General features: G+C 25.0%; 1 protein-coding gene across 1 annotated transcript; it reads left to right on the plus strand.

Moving 5' to 3' along the window:
* Positions 1-4,391: 4,391 nt before the first annotated feature.
* Positions 4,392-18,920, plus strand: LOC132929120 (putative leucine-rich repeat-containing protein DDB_G0290503). The gene is given in 21 exon segments (XM_060994227.1): positions 4,392-4,577; positions 5,284-5,375; positions 5,715-5,779; positions 5,848-6,120; positions 6,228-6,301; positions 6,853-6,994; positions 7,219-7,433; positions 8,733-8,864; positions 9,169-9,357; positions 10,893-15,055; positions 15,117-15,264; positions 15,337-15,411; positions 15,471-15,614; positions 15,688-15,752; positions 15,828-15,894; positions 15,896-15,917; positions 17,294-17,526; positions 17,601-17,678; positions 17,745-17,807; positions 18,645-18,659; positions 18,661-18,920. Coding segments are annotated over 21 exon segments (6,384 nt in total). The 5' UTR covers positions 4,392-4,544; the 3' UTR covers positions 18,757-18,920.
* The last annotated feature ends 1,198 nt before the right edge of the window (positions 18,921-20,118 follow it).

Raw genomic sequence — 20,118 nt, forward strand, 5'->3', positions numbered from 1 at the left:
TATCATATTGTTTGGCGCATATATATATAATAATATATTATTATATTAGTGGTTTTAAATTTTTTTTTTCGTTAACCCTCGTGCACATATAATATATACATATACGCTCACAGACACCGCGACCGCGGTGGATTATTAATCGCTATCACGTGGCCGCCGACGGTATTTTGGACACGCAGTGCGTGTGACAATTATGTGTTCCTATGACGATGATGATGATCATAATAATAATAATAATAAATAATGTACTCATTCAGCATAGGATATATTCCGCTCTCTCCGGCGGCGGCGTCGGTCTGTTATTTTTGTTTTGATAAAACGCGCTCGAATGTTCATACTATACATCACGCGCGCATACGAACCTAATACACATAATATTATATACATATGTGCGGTATGAGTTATCCAGGATACTTCTTTCCTGTGTTACTCATAAATCCGTCCTCGGACGACACTCGAACGCCGCTGTTTCCCGCAGTAACCGTACCGTGCTGACAAACTTCCGGTTTGCAGAGACCTCGTGCACGCGTGTGGCATCTCATTCATGGTTATTTTATCACGTGTATAATATTATTATAATATAAAGCACTTGCACGCGCTTATACAAATACAATATATCATCGCTAACTCTTATACGCGTACAGTACGCACCCGCATCGTAACGGGTTGTTTGGTCTAGAAATCCTTATCGCCGCCCCTAGACATCAGTGAACAGATCCATTTAGTATTCAACGGCTCGGAGGTGGACTTGTCGTCAACCTGCGTGAATCTCGAGTGCACATCGAGTACGCGGGTAAATGACATAGCGATAGTCGCGTACAATCCAACGGAAAACTTTGTAAAAAGTGAGGTCGTATACGCATTACGAATAATTTCAGCATAATATCATGTTAGATTTAGATCCATAACTTGAATGTTTGTGACGGATTCGGCAACCTCCGATGCTTTTATATGAGCTCCGGACATACCCAAGCACCATAACATAATTTCGACGATAAAACATTGTAGTCATTTATTTATATGACTTGACTAAATAATGATATGGTTAAAAACTGAATTTTTAATTTATGTGTGTTTTCCAGTAAAATACATATGTTTATTTTAAAGAAAAAAACATTAACAAATTAATTATTATTTAAAATAATATTGTTATCGTGGAGTAAATTTAATCTGGAAATTATTTAAGGCGATAGACGAATATTTATGACTTCATGAGTGACGTATGATAGCGGTGATGGATTCGGCCGTATTACAATTTAGTGAAAACATTTCATGATAATCGCAATTATTATTTTTATTATAACTGATGAAGAATTTAAAGCGGTGTCGCGGTACCTAGTTTTGTAATTGTCCAGCAACACACAAAAATTGTTCGTAATCGACTTGAGATCAACTTCCAAACATCCAAACATTTTATTTCTCTAATTTAAAAGTTTTAGATACAAAAAAATTGTATTTAACATTTTTCAATGTCTTCGTAAGTATTCATAAATACTGTTAAAAATAAGTATCTGTATTTGTATTTGAATACTTTTAGAAAGTATCTTTTACAAAACTGATGTTTTCACTCAACTCAAGTTTAAAACATGCCACCAAGGTTATCACATATTATCGATTGATTACACATAAATAATATTTTTAATATTAAATAACTTAACAATATATTAATATTCTTAATTTGTAATTATTGTTAACGTACTAACGTTTTGGAGCAATTATATTGCTTATTATACTGATAACGCCCATCGATCAATCTATAGACAAAGAATTATTATTCCTTTTTAAACAATGTTAACAGTTTATCGCCATGGTTTATATTGTTTATAATATACTATGACAATTTATTGACAAATATTAAAATAAATCCGTTTAAAAAAATTAAAAATTACGATTTAGGTGCTGCGCTCTATTGGTCAAACTGTTATAACATGCATGATATTCCATAGTAAATATTCTTTAAATTTCGTTTAATGCGTCTTTTTTTTACTGTTGTGTATAATCAAACAATAAATTATAAATTTATAAATATTAAATTTGTAACTTATTTTACATTTTACGTCAACTGTACTTCATAGTGACTATAATGTGAACAAACTTCCGTTTCTTATTGTAAAATTAGACCAAATTAGGTAGTTCGATTTTTCCATTTTTTAGCAATCCTAGTAATTAAATGGTTTCAGTTCTTCTATTTGATACGGACATTTACTTATGGTTTAACTAGGTATTCTACGAGTATAATTATATTGTTTTGAGTTTTATTATTTACTGTATAGTTATTACTTTCCCATCCTGTCCCCCGTGTAGCACCACCACTGTTCACTATGCTGAAAGACATTTCCAAAAAAATTGATACGTTAAAAAAATGTAGGTATTAAAACAATTATATTACTTCATATGGTTTTCAATATAATTTATACTTTAACTATAGGTAACAATATATTATATATTTATAGAATTTAATTATATTATATATGATGACATATTGACATTACTTATATTGATTAGTAATAAGATTGTCTAGTTGTTATATTTAAGTCAATAATACAGCCAAATAGATATTTATTCAATATTATATACTTCCTAATAAATTTCGAGTGTGTATACCTAATGACCCCATAGGTGATAATTATTATATAGGTAATAGTATTAATATTAACACCGAAATAATTATCATAATATATCTACCATTGCTGCAATATAAATAATGTAGATTAATGTTAACCATCGCAAACGCGCGTATAGTTTGTTTTGTACGAACAAAATAATTAAGTATAATAATTTTTAGTTATGACCTAAAAATGTATTTTTTTCTTTCAAAACTATCTAGCATCTGGTGTTATTTTCGTTCACTGAGATTCAATATTATAATGGATGTTCTCAAATGACCTATAACAGGAAAAAGTAAAATAAACATTGCTTTTAGACTATGCAAACCGTTTTTATCTTCAAACAAATCTAAAACTAACTCTTATGAAAAACTGTTTCGGGATATATTTTTTGTGAAACTGTTTTTTGCGTAAAAATATTAATATCTGAGGCGAACGTTTTGACGTATTAGCCGACAGCAGATTACTAGGTCAAGATACATAAAAATATTTTCAAGTGAAGCCCGCAAGTGGCGCAAGTATAATTACATAAGCTATGCGCCTTCCAATAGCGCGTTATGTATTTACTTGATACTTTACCATCGAGTTTGCATATATATTATACATGTATATAGTACCAATCTCGATATTTAAAATTTTATACGAATTTCATATCCAATTCCCATTGAATAAAAATATAAAAATTATCTTTGGAATAAATATACCTTGCTTAGAATACAATACCTACTCGTTTTTCTGCAATTATTAATTTTTAATCAAAATGTATCTATGTTTTAAAGTATTAATTCTGAAAGTGTTGGAAAAATTTTTAAGTACCTAAAACGACTACAACCTACTGCCTACTAATTTTACATTACAAGCAGTTATACAGAAAATAAAATCCATGTATTACTGTATTAGCCTCATTTAAAATGTCCAAAAACTTTTTTTTTATAAGTACGTTTACAACGGAGTCTCGTTGATTATTGGTGTTAAAGAGTTGGGTGTAATTCGTATTAGGCGCGATTAAAAGTTAAATCTTAAACTAACTATATAAATTATGCTAAGCTATTTTTGGTTTACAAAAAAATTCTCATCTTCTTTACCAGTGTCTGTCAATCACTACAACGTCATCCGCAGACCGTACTGAATATATTGTAGGTATAACATAACTATAGGTATCTATAAATTCTATAGAATTTATACTGTACATTGGAATATTTTTTTTATAATTGTTTGAAGTTCAAATTTTGTATAACATTTTTTAAAACGGAAAACATAGTTATTACTTTGTGGCTAAAAATGTATACAATTTTGAATTTAAATACCAAAGACTTGAAAAAATGTAATAAATAACTCTTCATAGGAGTTTCAATAGTTTCATATTTTTGAAAATTACATAGGTTTAACAGACAACACACAAATATATTAACTATAAAACGATTATTAAATCTTCAATTTATAAACAGTTAATTTAGTGTATTGCATAGATAAATATAATATATTAATAATGTAATGAATGTATTGTAATATTTGACTGTGATAGGAAATGTTGAAAAATGATTCCACCCCACTCTATCACAGAAATGATTATCCATCGACATTACTCCAACGCCGTTCTTCAATGACGATAAAATAATAATAATAATAATAATTTAACCAATGATAAGTCTTGATAAAAATGCGAGATTCTTCAATTGTACGTTATTTCATTTTATAAACCGTAGCAACACTGATCGGTCGTCATAGTGTTATATTATGTTTACGGTTTAACGTATTTACTACTACAATTTAATGTTTACTATTTTAACGGTCATATCGAAAACGAATATCCCTATTCCCTACTGTCTCGTTCGCTCCGTAATTTTCGGGTTCGTTACAAACGCGCAATTAATACAAATGCACATTCAATACGTGCATATTAATTAATATTCACAAACCTGATATTTTGAAATCGAAATGGACAATTTCGAATCTACTTTTCTTCGTTGGGTAAGTCAGTCGAATTTGATAGTGTTTTTTTCTCGTTTAGGGTCAAAATTGATAATTTGAATTTAGACAGAATTCATATAATGTAGACTCGTAAAAATAAGTTCACATTCTTGCTATACATATACGTAATAACATATACAATTATTTGTTTTTATAGAGCCAATAATTGATTTTTACTATTTTATGCATACCTATTATACCTACATAAGTACTTGGCATAAATACCTGCACAACCTTAACACAATACTGATATAATAAAAGTTTTAAAACACAATAGTCATACTACAATAATGTTTTGGCTACTAAATACAGTATAATAGTATAAACTAATCAATTTATTTAATTTTCTTATCAATTTAAATTTTATTAATTGTTGTTTCTGATTTGTGTTGCTGATCTTATTTTATATAATATTAACTTAATTAATTTAAAAAAATTGTCTATACAAGACTAAGAAGTCCTCTTTTTGCACTAAAAATAAACATTAGAGGCGTATATTTCCGTTACAATTTATACACAAAATTGAAAATATGTATCTAAGGTAAAGAAATGCAAATTCAGTGATAACTTGATTTTGTCAAACATTGAACATGCCCCCTTTTTGGAATTACTGATTCATATAGTGTTATTTGATAAAAATTATAAATTATAACAAATTATATACCAGTTATCTTTATTATATAATATTATATTTAATAATTTTCAGATATGTTTGTTTGACGAATTTAAAGACAATGAATACTCAAATATAAAAAATCTTGTATCGAGTACATCGTTTAAACAATTTGTTGATAATGTGTAAGTATTGTATTTCATTTATTATACCTAAAACATAATACCAGATAACTCAAAATACTAATATTTTTTTTATATAACCTTACTACAATATTAATTTATATTTGCTTACCATTTTACTAAATTTAACATAAGTACTAATGCCAAGTTGTATAAACAATCACGAACATTTAAGGAATCAATAATGTGATAATGATCTCTTAAAAATAATTTAATGGACCATACAATTTTAATGAAAAAAATTAATTGAATTAATTTTTCTATGCAACTTGGCAATATTGTATTACTAATTAAAATATATTATAAAATATTAAATATATTTTGATTTTTTTAATTTTATAGATTTTGTTTAAAATGTTCTTCAACTTTGAGCACAGAAAATACACAAGTTTATAACACTATAAAAGGTATTTTTATAATTTTATAATTTTAAAGTGATTTTTTTTTATATTAACATTAAAAAAAATTTAAACAGTGAACTATTGTGAGTTTGAAGTCCAAAAGTATGAAGAATTATACAATGAAGAAAATTCAATTTACACTTGTGTCGTGGTTTTACTACATGCATTATTAAAATGCACAAATGACAAATACAGAAATCAGTTGAGTGAAAGAATGAATAATGAAGAGCAAGAATTACTAGCAAATTTCTTAAAAGCTACACAATCCTTATTGTTCACCAAACAAAATATTTCTGAAGCACTTATGTTAATAAGTGATTCTAAGCATACTTCTATTAATGTTTCAGGTAAACTTCTTTAAGTTTACAGTATAAATCTTTATTTATATTTATATTTTTAAATTTTAATTTATTTGTTGAAAGTAATAATTGTATTTGGTATTATATATGTATAGAAATATGTTCAAATAACAACACACCAATCAGATCAAAATCAATGCGCCGAAGCTATTTACAAGAATTTTGTGAGGTAATACTAACATTTATAAAATTAATTGACCACTTTTTAAAGTGTTTTCATAATGGTATTTATATATTTATGTTCAACCATCCAAATTGTGTGTTTTGTGTATTAATATTAGAATAAATTAACTTATTATCAAACTTTAGGGTAAAGACACATCTATGTTCTCCCTTAGTTTATTTACTATATTTATATTTTTAAGCTATCTATGTGAATTTTTAAATTGTAATTTATTATATACTCATAACTTACTAAGTACTACATATAGTATTATTATTTGCTATTTTGTATGCATGTAAGACAGATAAAACATAGTGGAGTCCAGGAAAATATTAATATTGGATATTTGGTCCACAGAAATTATTAACTATAGTACATTTTGGTCTGCAGCCTATTTTATTTATCAAATATTTGTCACCCAGTTTTTTAATCATACTGGATACTGGTTGGTGATAAACAATAAATGATACTATATGTGTTTAATATTTATAGTTAATAATATTATTTATAAGTCTATATGTATATATCAAATACCTATTTTAATTAACTTTTTTTAGTCACCAAAATCACAATGTTTAATAAATCAAGAGAAAGAAAAATATATTACCAAACTTACTGAAGATTATAAAAATGAATGTGAAGAAAACTATAAGTTGGCTGAAAATGTCAAGTATCTAAAAGATCTTAATACTAAACTAAGTAAGCACTAAAAAATAATAATTTAATTTAAAATAATAGCAGTTAAAGTTTAATTTTAAAGTAAATTGTACTAGGTTAATTAGAATTAATTTAAAAATTATTATTTATTAGTATATATTCAATGGCTTATTATGTTTTTTTCACTATACATAAATTAAAAATAGTTAATTGTTTTTACTTTATTATATATATATATTGAGTTTTATTTACAATTTATAATTTAGGTAATAAATTAGAAGATAAAGATAAAATATTACAACTACTGAAAGATGAGATCAAAGAATATTCCAAACCAAACCAGTCTCCAGAAAATAAAACAGATAATTCATTAATTATAAAAAAATTAAATAGAGACAAAATAGATTTGGAGATGAATTGTAATGAATTAAAGCAACAAATAACAGAACTTGATAAAAAACATAAAGAGCTTAATGGAAAAGTATGTAAATTATAATTAATTATAAACTGTCTTTCAAGACTATCAATCGTGGCTTTAAAGTTGATACACGTATGGCCCAACTAATATCTTAAAGTGTACATAAACTAAAATCCCACATTAATTTTTGATCGACAATTTTCTAATAAGGATATAGTTTTATATTATGCAGTAGGTATAAGTTTATTGGAATTGTGGCTAAACTTTTTTTGATTTAGATCTATTAAAACAAAATTTAAGTAATATTGCACACAGTTTTCCCTTTTTTTTTTATCTGGGGAATAGTTACTGAATGCTCAACAAAAACGCTATTCTAATTTATCATAAGAAAATGTAACTCAGTATTTAGATTTTATAAATTTAATGTGGAAAAATGACCACACAAATAGATAAATCTGAAACATGTATAGTTACATACATACCATATTTTTTACTAAATGTATTACAATAATTTCTAACACAGAAAGTTCGACTTGGAAATCAATCAACTGTTAAGCCTACCCCTGGTATATTAAATAGTGGGTACTTTTCTGATAAACTATTTTAATTATGACTGTTATTGTGACTACTGTGGTTTCAATGTAAAAATGGTCATGATACAAAACTATATTCTGATTATAATATTAAAAAGTCAGCTTTTTTGCTTTTTAACAGTTTTACTCCATTTGTACTGTTAGAAGATTTATTTTTGCCTAGACCAGACAGGTACTACAATAATTTAGGAGAACTTTTCATTCTCAGTAGTAAGATATAAATTGGAGGATATAAAAATAATGTTAACTTAAATTAAAATGTATTATACAAGCACCAAAATAATACAGGCAGAATACTTTCATAGCAATTAATTTTTGAAGAACTATATTAAGAAAAAAAGAGTTGAATAATCATTAATGCATTGACGGATAATCAATTATTAATTACGATTTTATTTGATATATTATTAAATAATAGGAATATTTTAAAGTATTCTATATTTCTATGTGTTTGAACAATAAGAACAATGAAAAAGAACTGCTGTACTATTAATGCTCTTGAGAATTTTGAATCAAAACATGATATAAACAGCTCTAAAATAAAATTAAAGATCAAAAATTAATTCGAGATTTTTGTTTTAAATTCTTTGGTGACGTACTGATTTTTTTTTTTTTTTGTAGATTTTCTTAACAAATTATACGGTCAGACTTATTATTGATAACTAAATATATAATGTTGCATTATAATAATACTACATGAATATTATTTAGTGTTTCTGTATAAAGTGTTGTAATTTTATAACTAATTTATTATTATTTTTGTTTTTAGTTTGAAACAAAAACTTCAGATTATAATAATCTTATTTTAATGTTTGATAATATTGAAAGTGAAAATATGATGTTAAAAAACAATTTAAAATTATTTGAAGAAACCATACAAGCAAAAGACACCGAAATAACTGTAAGTTTAAAAATAACTTGATTCCATACTTTTAAAAAAGTATTATTGTTATTAATATTTATTATTATTTTTTTAATATTATTTATTTCTATATGATAGAGTTTAGTAGGCCATAATAAAAAATATTTTTTGTATTAAAAATCTGTCAAGTCATAATATTACAGAAAAAATACTCTAAAAATGTAATTGTAAAACTTACAATTAGGCGCTTATTTGTTTGGTAGTCATCTCAAATTATAAATTTCAAACACTGTATATTCAATAAAATATTATGTTTAAAATGTAAAACTTTTTTTTATTTTAGTCTTTAAAAGATGAATTATGTAATAAATCAATTACAAATAATCCAACAAATATATGTGGTCAGGAATCCAATTCTATGCCTTCAAATACATTATTTAATGAATTGAGTTGTCTAAAATTAGAAGAAATAACACATGATAAAGAAAAATACAGACATAAGTACAAATCAATAAAAAAAGAATTATCAAATGTAAGTATATCAATAAATGATTTTTGTGATTATTTTTTTTTTTTTCTATAAAATTATAACTTATAGTTTATACATTTAATATTACAACTGCTGCCTAATGAATACAGTAATATTGTCATATCAAAAACTCTCTCAATGCTTCTTAATGATTTTGCTATAAAATTTCTACGTGCTCTAATGTTCCATACCAATAATATAATACATAATAAAGGATACTGCGACGTAGGCATAAATATTAGGATAACGATCACTGATATATTAGAATAATATAACACGCATTAGAATACTACAACGTAGAAATAAATAAATAATGAGAGTAGGGTAGCCATCGTACCGAGACCGTATTGCACTAGTCCTAAAAACAACAATAATAAAAACCGCATTAACTTTAATCCTCAGCGCTGGGAGATACACCCTACGGTGTATTAACCAAACCCAACCGCAAGAATATATTTAAAAACTATATCCATTATATAATTATATTGACAGACATATTTTTAATCATAACTTGAGTTCTGGAAAACTCAGACAACAGTTATGGCGATTGACCACCTGCGCGTGGGCAGAATGTCACCAGATGTCATTGGAAATAATCATCGCATGTGCCTCCTGAAATGCGTAATAGTGTAAGAACGAATGATGTACTTAAATATAGGCCAGAAGGGACATGGGTAGTAAGTCGGGGGACACTGACTATATAAGGGGGCCCTACAGAGGACTCCGGCAGATGTGATTTACCAGAGTTAGCGCAAGCACCTTCACGTCAGTCTACATCAGAATTTAATCATTTAGACTTAGAATATTTTCAATTAAAACAATAAACAAAACGACCTGTTTTCGACAACCACTTGTTGGCCCACTACAAAATAATAAAATTAAATACACCTAACATATTTTCTGGACACTAACAATATAAATTTAATTCATGTAGTACTAATTACCAATTTGTTGATGCTCAATTAAGAGGATGGTATACCAACATGTGTTGTTTCCATCTTATAAATGTACAACTATACAAATTTGTATGTATTATTAAACTTAAATGTAAAAATATTATCTTGATCATCTAAAATTTTTTTATTTATATTCTAATTTTAAAGTGAAATAAATACTCTATATTAATAGAAAATATACTAGTACTGCACATGTATCTTTCCCTTTCCACTGGAAAATAGCATGCAGAGATATTGTCTAGTTGCTTTATTCATAAGACAAAAACGTTTTACCGCCTACCATATTAACTTTCAAAATAAAACATAATTTAGCTAAAAGCACGGATTTGATAAATACAAAATTGCCATGTTGCATTTAGTTAGACCCGAAAAAGAAAAATATATGCATCCAACAAGAATAAATAAAACTAAAATAACAATATTTGTTTATTATTTAATATATTTCCAATATTTTAATTTATATCAGCTACTATACTGATGAAAGAACAAGTATTACTAAAATGGTCTGCAAATTAATTAACTGATAACTACTGTAATAATATCACATAATTGTATTTATTCTTTCTTTTTATGTTTTTCTAGACTGAAATACATGTTGAAGAATTGAATGAGAAGATAATTATATTAGAAAAAAAGTTGAATGATAATGAAACTCACAAGGATGAACTGATAGACCAATTCTCAAACAAAGTAAAAGAACTTCAAGAATGTCAAAAGAAAAAAAATAATTTAGAATCAAAAATTAAGCATCTTAAAGATACTATTAAAGACAATGAAAATCATATTGAATCCCTGTGCTCTAAGTTAAATAAAAGAGAAAAACAGATAGAAACTTTGTCTGGTGAAATAGATTCTGTTAAAAAATCAAAAACTATGATTGAATTAATTTTAAGCAAAACTAATACAGAAATTGAAGCAATACACGAAGAACATGATGAAAAAATAAAAAATTTACAATCAGTTATAGAAGAATATAAAAATTCAGAAAAATTATCTCATCAAAACTATATTGACTTAGAAAATAATATGAAAAATATTGAAGATAACTTAGCAAATAAAGAACATATTATCATTTTTTATGAAGAAAAAATGGCTGAAAATTACCATATTATGGGTACTCAAGAAGAACAATTGAAAACTATGTATCAAGAAAAGCTATTATTAGAATCTCATTTAAAAAATTTAAAAATAGAAATCGAAACACAACAAAAAAAATTCAGTGACAAAAATCATGAGATGGAAAACTGTTTAGAATATTATCTTGATGAGTTGAAAGATGTCAAAAATGAAAAAACAAAAATTGAAGAAATTTTACTTTGTAAAAAAAATGAAATAGAACAACAACTAGACCTTATCAACTATCAAAAATATGTAATTAAAACATTAGAATCAGAACAATGTAGTCAACAGCTCATCATAAATGATCTTAATGAAGTTTTGCAACAAAAATCTTCTGAAAATAAAGATTTAAGTGCGAAAGTACAGGAATCTACATTAAATTTAAATAAATTAAATGAACAACTTAATGTAGCTCTGGCTGATAATAATACTTTAGAAACAAATTTGAAAGAAAATGAATTGCAAATGAAAACTTTAAAAGAAGAATTTCAGTGTCAAATTAATGATATGAAAAATGAATTAGAAAATCAAAACAATCAATGTATAATAAAAATTGAGAAATTACAAGATACTCTAGAAAAAAAACAGAATGATTTTAATGATCAACTTATTATATGTAATAAACTAACTGAAACCATTTCTCAGTTACAAGTAGAAAAATACGACTTAGAGGAAAAATTAAAGTCAATTGGTCAAGATTTAAATCAAAAGCAGATACAATTTGAACAAACTATTGAAGAAAATAATAAACTGAAACAAACTGTTGATTATACTGAAAATCAATGTGTTGATTTACAACATAAATTAAAAGAATTGGAAAACATTTTATTAAAAAAAGAAGAAGACATTAAACTATTAAAAGTTGATATATCAGATTATTCAGATTCCAAAGAAAACTTACAGAAAGAAATTATTGAAGTACAGCAAGTTTTGAATAATAAAAATATTGAGTTAGAAAATAAAATTCAACTATACAATGAGCAAAGAGAAACAATTGTAAAATTGAACTATGAAAAAGAATGTCTTAGTGATAAAATAAAAAACCTTGAAGATTCTTTATCTCATAATGAATACAAATTTAATTTATCCGAAGGAAAATTATACGATTGTAGTAACACAATTGATAATTTGGAAAAAAAAATTAACGAGATGAAAAATGAAAAGTCATTTTTAGAATTAGAATTAAATGAAACTATTACTAAATTATCAAATGCGAACCAAGATCTTGCACTGCAGCTAGAAATTAATGAAACAAATTTATTAGAAACTCGAGAAAAATTAATTCTTGAACAAAATGAGTTAAAAAAACAAATGGAAAAGTCAAATGAACAATTAAAAACAATATCTATTTTAAATGTTGAAAAAGATAAGTTAGAAGAAGAAACCAATAAACTTCAAAAATCCTTAAATTTAAATGATGATACTTTAAAATCATTGCAAGAAAAAGTTCTTATTTGTGAAAAACAGTATGAAGAATTACAAACATTGAATACAAATTTAGTATCTGAACTCAGTGAAAACCAATTGAAATTAATCAATTTACACCAGGAGTCTAAGCAACAACTTGAAGATATGAATTCCAAATACATTGAAGTACAAGAAAAATTAATTCTTGAACAAAATGAGTTAAAAAAACAAATGGAAAAGTCAAATGAACAATTAAAAACAATATCTATTTTAAATGTTGAAAAAGATAAGTTAGAAGAAGAAACAAATAAACTTCAAAAATCCTTAAATATAAATGATGATACTTTAAAATCATTGCAAGAAAAAGTTCTTATTTGTGAAAAACAGTATGAAGAATTACAAACATTGAATACAAATTTAGTATCTGAACTCAGTGAAAACCAATTGAAATTAATCAATTTACACCAGGAGTCTAAGCAACAACTTGAAGATATGAATTCCAAATACATTGAAGTACAAGAAAAATTAATTCTTGAACAAAATGAGTTAAAAAAACAAATGGAAAAGTCAAATGAACAATTAAAAACAATATCTATTTTAAATGTTGAAAAAGATAAGTTAGAAGAAGAAACCAATAAACTTCAAAAATCCTTAAATTTAAATGATGATACTTTAAAATCATTGCAAGAAAAAGTTCTTATTTGTGAAAAACAGTATGAAGAATTACAAACATCGAATACAAATTTAGTATCTGAACTCAGTGAAAACCAATTGAAATTAATCAATTTACACCAGGAGTCTAAGCAACAACTTGAGGATATGAATATCAAATATATTGAAGTACAAGAAAAATGTAATAAGAAACAGATTGAACTTGATGAATACATTACTAAATATAACTGCCTCATGAAAACCATTACTAATTTAACCACAGAAAGAGATGATTTGATAAATAAAACTGATGTGCTCGAGAATACTTTATTAAATAAAGATATTGATATTACAGCTAACCAAGAAAAATTACTTAAGTATGAAGAAATGAATAATAGAATAATAACTGAAAAGACTGTAATGGAAGTGGATTTAACTCAGCGTCTTGAAGAAATGGATACAAAATTAGCTGACTTACAAGAAGAGCTACGTATTGTGCATTTAAGTTTAAAAACTCAGAAAGAAGAAAATGATCAACATTTAAAGACTATCTTTGTTTTGACTTCAGATAAAGATAATTTAATAAATGAAACAAAAACACTTAAAGACTGTTTATTAGAAAAAGAAAAAAATTTAACATTAAATGATACAAAATTGATTGGGTTTGAAACACAATTGAATGAACTACAAAGTCAAAAAAGTTACTTAGAAGCAGAACTCAATGTTACTAAAGAACAATTAGATAACATTCAACAAAAATTAATAGTGACAAATAAAAATTTACAAGAAGTTGAAAAACAGCATAATAATTTGCAAGAAGAATTGGATATACAGAACAAATGTTCAATTGAACAATTAGAGAAAATCAATTCATTAACGAGCGAGAAAAATAATTTTATAAATGAGACAAATAAGCTCAAAGAAAACTTAGCTCAAAATGAAATTGATTTAGAGTTAACTCAAAATAAATTACAGGATTATGATAAACAAAATAATGAAATAGAAAGTCGAAATACATTGTTATTGACAGAATTGAATCAACTGAAATGTCAGTTGAATAACTTGCGTCAAGAATCCACTGAAGAAATCGATAAGATCAATAAAAAAAATTTGGAAGCTCAAGAACAATTTAGCCATAAGCAATCTGAAATGAATGAACAAATTAAACTAAAGAATGACTTAATTAAAGATATCTACCAGAAAATAAATTATTTAAAAAATATGAAAGTTGAATTGGAATCAATACTAAGGAAAGAAAAACAAAATTTTGAAACTTATTTGAATTATTCATTTAACCATATTAAAAACAACCCCAAAGTAGATAATCATCATGATTCTTTAATCGAAGTTATAACTTCTGCAGATACATTTATTGAACAAAATGGTATTCAACTAACTCAAGTTGAAAACTGTGATGAATACTCTATTATTGAAAAGGTGAAAAAAATATTTGAAGCATTGAAAATGTTTATAATCAGTTTAAAATCACAAGGAAATGATCAAGCAATTGATTATACTAAAAATGAATCTAATGAAACTTATACTGAATTACTTGCTTTAACGAAAACGTATGTATTTCAGTTAATTAAATTTACTATACAACGAATAAAAATATTTAATTTATTTCAGTCAACAAGCAACCATTAAAGAATTAGAAGCTGGAATTACAACATTAAAATCAGAATGTAATTACAAAATGACAAAAGTGCAACAAAAAACTCAAGAGTATGTAACCTCAGAATATGAAAAGAAGTTTGAAAGAAAGCGAGAACAAATGGTAATGTTAAAATAAAATTCATCGTAGTTAAATATAAATATTAAATACATTATTTTATTTTTATTTTTTTAGAAACAATTTTGTAAAGATTTAGAGGCAAAAATTCATCAAGATTATGAATTTAAACTGTCAAAATACAAAGACAAAGTATGTTCTTTAAGTTCTTTATTAATTTTCATTAACATAAATTAATTGTTTTAAAACAGATAACCAAAGATGAAATACATATTAAAGAACTTGGTCGTCAGCTATGGGAAGTTAGTGATAAATATTTAAGGTTACAACAAAAAGACAGAAGAGAATCAACTATATCTTTACCACCATTTGAAATGTCAATGATATCTGAAACAGTAAGTATTTTAAAAATCCGTAAATTAAGTATAATGTGTTTAATAATTATTTTTATGTACATTTATTTTACAGACAACTACTCTCCCAAAATATAATTCTTTTACATTGCCAAAGTCTAACTCAGTCGGTCAAATCAAGTAAGAATAATATTTTTATAATAATATAGTAAATATAAATATTTTATATATTCAATTGTAATCTTATAATTTTAGATCACTAGTTGAAGAGAGCACTCGTCCTTATGATAATACTAAACGAAATGTGCCTGCAGGAATCGGTAAAAAAATTCAGCTTATCGTCTGGTGCGTTACTAACAAAAATCTAACATTATTAATATTTTTGCCTAATTAAAAAAATATTACGTTATATAATAATAATCAATTAATACTAATTATTTCAATACTCATAATATAAGCAAGGCCATAACTTGGTGGTCTGGATGACTTCCCCCGCCCCTAATATATTTTTTTCAATTACGGCATTAGATATAAAAATAGAACTTATATTAAATATTTTATTCACTATCTCAAAACTGGTCATTTTTAAATAATATAATTTAAAATTGTAATCTTAAATCATTAAAATATGGTTTTAAACTAATAACAAAATTAATTAACAAAATAATTTAAGTTATATAACTTTGAATTTGAACACTGGATTTGTATAATATATTAATTTTACTATAGAAAATGAAGTGATAAATCTGCTTTGCTACTCTCTAATTCATTAATATTCCTATTGAACAAAATTAGTTTAATATATAAACTATCTATTCATGAACTGAAATAAATTGTAACTAATAATAATGCTTTGATTAATAGTATTGGTTTACTTGTTATAACTGTTGCTTAATATGCCTTATTCATAAACTAAATATTATATTTTATCTGATATGAATCATTTTGTACATTATGCAAAAGATTCAAATTGTGGAGTTTATTATATACTATCAACATCACAAAATATTTATGAAAAATAAAAATAAGTAATAACAGTTAATTTTCTGTTAAAATTTAACTACTATTTTTTTAAATTAAATTACTTTTCAATTGACTAATTTACTAGTATTATGTAAAATATCACCCCTGTGTATATTTATACAAATTTGATCATTTTTTTATAATCCATGTTTTAATTAAGTTGGCAACTTATTATTTTTTCTTTCTTGCTCTCATTTTATTTAATTTAACATTTAAGAACAAAAAGTGGACATATTTTTTAATTTGATTTCAGTTAAATTTGTGAATTATTATCATGGTTCTTGATTATCGTTATTTATAAATAATAAATATATTTATCAGTTTTTATACTTGCAGAATATTTAAATATATTTTTGATAAAAATTATTTAATTTAATATATATCAAAGTACTTACAGTTAATGGGATATAATAATATAATTTTGTATATCAAAGAACATAATAAGTATAGTATCCTCTATAATTTTATCAAAAGTTAAAATGTATACATACATTATACACGTACAATTTTTAAATGATTATTTTGTACATTTTTTTTTCAAATAAAAAATATTGTATGTAATTATGTAAAAATAGGAGCTACATAATACTAAGAAAAAAAATATAAATCAGCTGGCCTTCCAACTGTCAGACCTTTTGTCATATAGTCTCAATCATTGAAATTTAGGAAAAACTTATATTTTTTTAATTTTGCTAAAGGTAAAATATTTCCAAAAGAAGAAGATGAGGAAGGTGAAATGTTCAACCACTCGTGTCTTTCAGATCTAAAACAAGGTAAAGTAAGACTCAGTGATAATAAAAAACAACACAATGAAAGACTGTCAGAACTACAAGCCCGAAACTCGCTTTGCCCACCACATTTAAGAAGCTGTTACGCTGCAGAAACCAATTTCTTGCCAAACACTTCGTTAGTTACAGAAGAAGACATTAAGGTAATTTATTATCATTTATTTGTCTTAGCCAATCATAGTTATATAATAATTTTTTTTTAAACCATATATTATAGACAACAGCTAATTTTAGTGATTATGAGACTGAAAACCTTATCCCAAATGATCGTACCAAGAAAAAAGATAGAAATCAGGTACTTATTATACAATAATATTTAATTTTTTACTGTACGCTATATTTAATTTTATTTTATTTTCAGACATCCTATAAAAAACCAGGACCACCAACTCCAAGCAAAAATGGAGGCCGTGTTTCTTTAACGGTATTTTTTTTATTATTATTTTATTACTATAAGGTTTTTACTAACTCTTAATTTGCAAAAAAATATTTAAATTCAAGCGTTAATATTTTTACGTTTTTCATAAATTAATCCACATTGTAATTATCTATAAAATTACATACATAATATTGTGACTTTTTTTTTCCTAATGCTACTGACTAATTATTTGTGTGTAAATTAAATTTTTTATTTGAGATACTAACTCAAAACTTATGATAAAATAATCATCAAGTTTCATTATTATTTAATCATTAAATAATTTTGTATTCATTTCCAAATATTATCAGCACCCATTTTAGAATTTGGACGAAGTGATAAGTGTTTTATAATTCTACCGTAATAAAGTCAAATTAACTTTTTATGACATAAGATATTCACTTGTTTAATAATTATTTCTTTTCAAACCATTTTCAAAAGAATATTATTAAACATTTGACTTTTATTTTATTTATTCATTTATATAATTAATTTTGAATTTTCTACACATATTATAATTTCTAAAATATTAGACACTGGGCTATTTGTTGGCATGAACATTTTTTTTCCTATAAATTTCAACTAAAATTAATTTGCTTAATCAAAATTCTTGAAAACTTATTACAAGATCCCACATGAATTATTCTTATAACTGTATACAAATTATAAAAATAAGTGTGCTCATTTTTTTTTATATATATATGCATTGAAGTTTAAATTTTTATAATTCTTTAAAATCACAAAAATGTATTAACTACTAGCTATAAATAAGGTATTCATAAAACTTTATAATGTGGTGTTACCAAAAAATAGTTAAATGTAACTATCTTAACATGATTTCAGAGCAATCAAAAAAACCACATTAAAAGAATCTAAAGAAACAAATACAAACAAAAGGCGAGCCAGTAGTACACCAAACAAATTATTTAGCTTATTTATGAGCAAAAAGAATTAATTATATGTGTAATGTTAATTCTTATGTTAAATTTTCAATATGTAAATAATATTAATTATTGCACAACTATATTTATGTTTTATTAGTTTATTACACTTTTTTTTATGATATTTTCATTGTCAATATTATTATTAAAATGTATTTACATTTTTTTATTACTATAATTATTTGGTTGATTATTATTGATCAATAATCTTTGGCCATTTTGTGTATATCTAGTATCTTTACACCTAATACTTGTTGTAATAGTCAGCAAATTATCTCCCATTTAATAAAACTCAAACTGTTTTATCCTTATTCTTCAGATGCAACCTTTGATTCTATAAACTATGCCACTGATATTCAAAAAAATTATTAAACTTATTTTTTTTTTACATACATAACATAATATTATATTAAAGTGTTAGAAGTCTAAAAGAATGCAGAAAAGTATAAATATAAAAATTTAGAGATTAGCCTTTCAATATAGTTGACTAATAATACATTTTTTTAGGACTCTGTTCTAGTTGTTCTACTTAATGTAATTTTTTTTTTAAACAAACACAATTTCATTTATTTTGTTTGCTGGTATAACTATTTTTATACTTTTTCCAGCCATTCCAAGGAATGTTCATTTTTGTATTTATTTATTAAATTTCCATTTATCCATTAATAACTTTGGTTTTTTATTATGAAAATTGACTATTCGCCTGATTCTACATCTACATACAATTTTCTAAAACTACTTTTAAAAATGGATTTACAAACTCGTCCTGTTTTTTTTTTTACTTACATATCTACGAGTATGTGTAATGCTATGCATCAATGTAGAATTCATTTATGAAGCGTATATTGTTTAAGCAATACTCTATACACCTAATCATGTATGTGAAGTTTCGAATGTCAAAATTAATTCTTTCTAAACTATACTAGAGCACTAGATATGTAGGTATTCTCATCCGCCATTTTGGTTACAGTTCAAATAAATGATAATGAATTATGGCTTACGCAAAAATATCAACAAAATATATATTAATTTAATATTTTAATGTAATTCATTACAAATTACATTTAATTCGGTTTGGGCTCATATGTTTAAATTTTTTGTTTATCGTGTACCGGTGTACCTATTATTCTATTATAATATCCAACACAGCAGTTCTAGCTTTTTAAAATGTCTTGTTGTAGACCTTGTAGTACTGTTAATTGTAGCAACATGTCGGAAAAGTTATTTAAATTATATAGATTTCCTAAAGACGACTGTAGAGAAAAATGGGTACAAAATATGAGAATCTAGGAAACGTGTTACATTTATCTATGTAACACTTTTTTAACATATTTATAAGTATGTAGCTGCAATCTGCATTTAGCATTGTCAATAAT

Source organism: Rhopalosiphum padi, chromosome 4, assembly GCF_020882245.1.
Source record: "Rhopalosiphum padi isolate XX-2018 chromosome 4, ASM2088224v1, whole genome shotgun sequence".
In the NCBI taxonomy this organism is placed as follows: domain Eukaryota; kingdom Metazoa; phylum Arthropoda; class Insecta; order Hemiptera; family Aphididae; genus Rhopalosiphum; species Rhopalosiphum padi.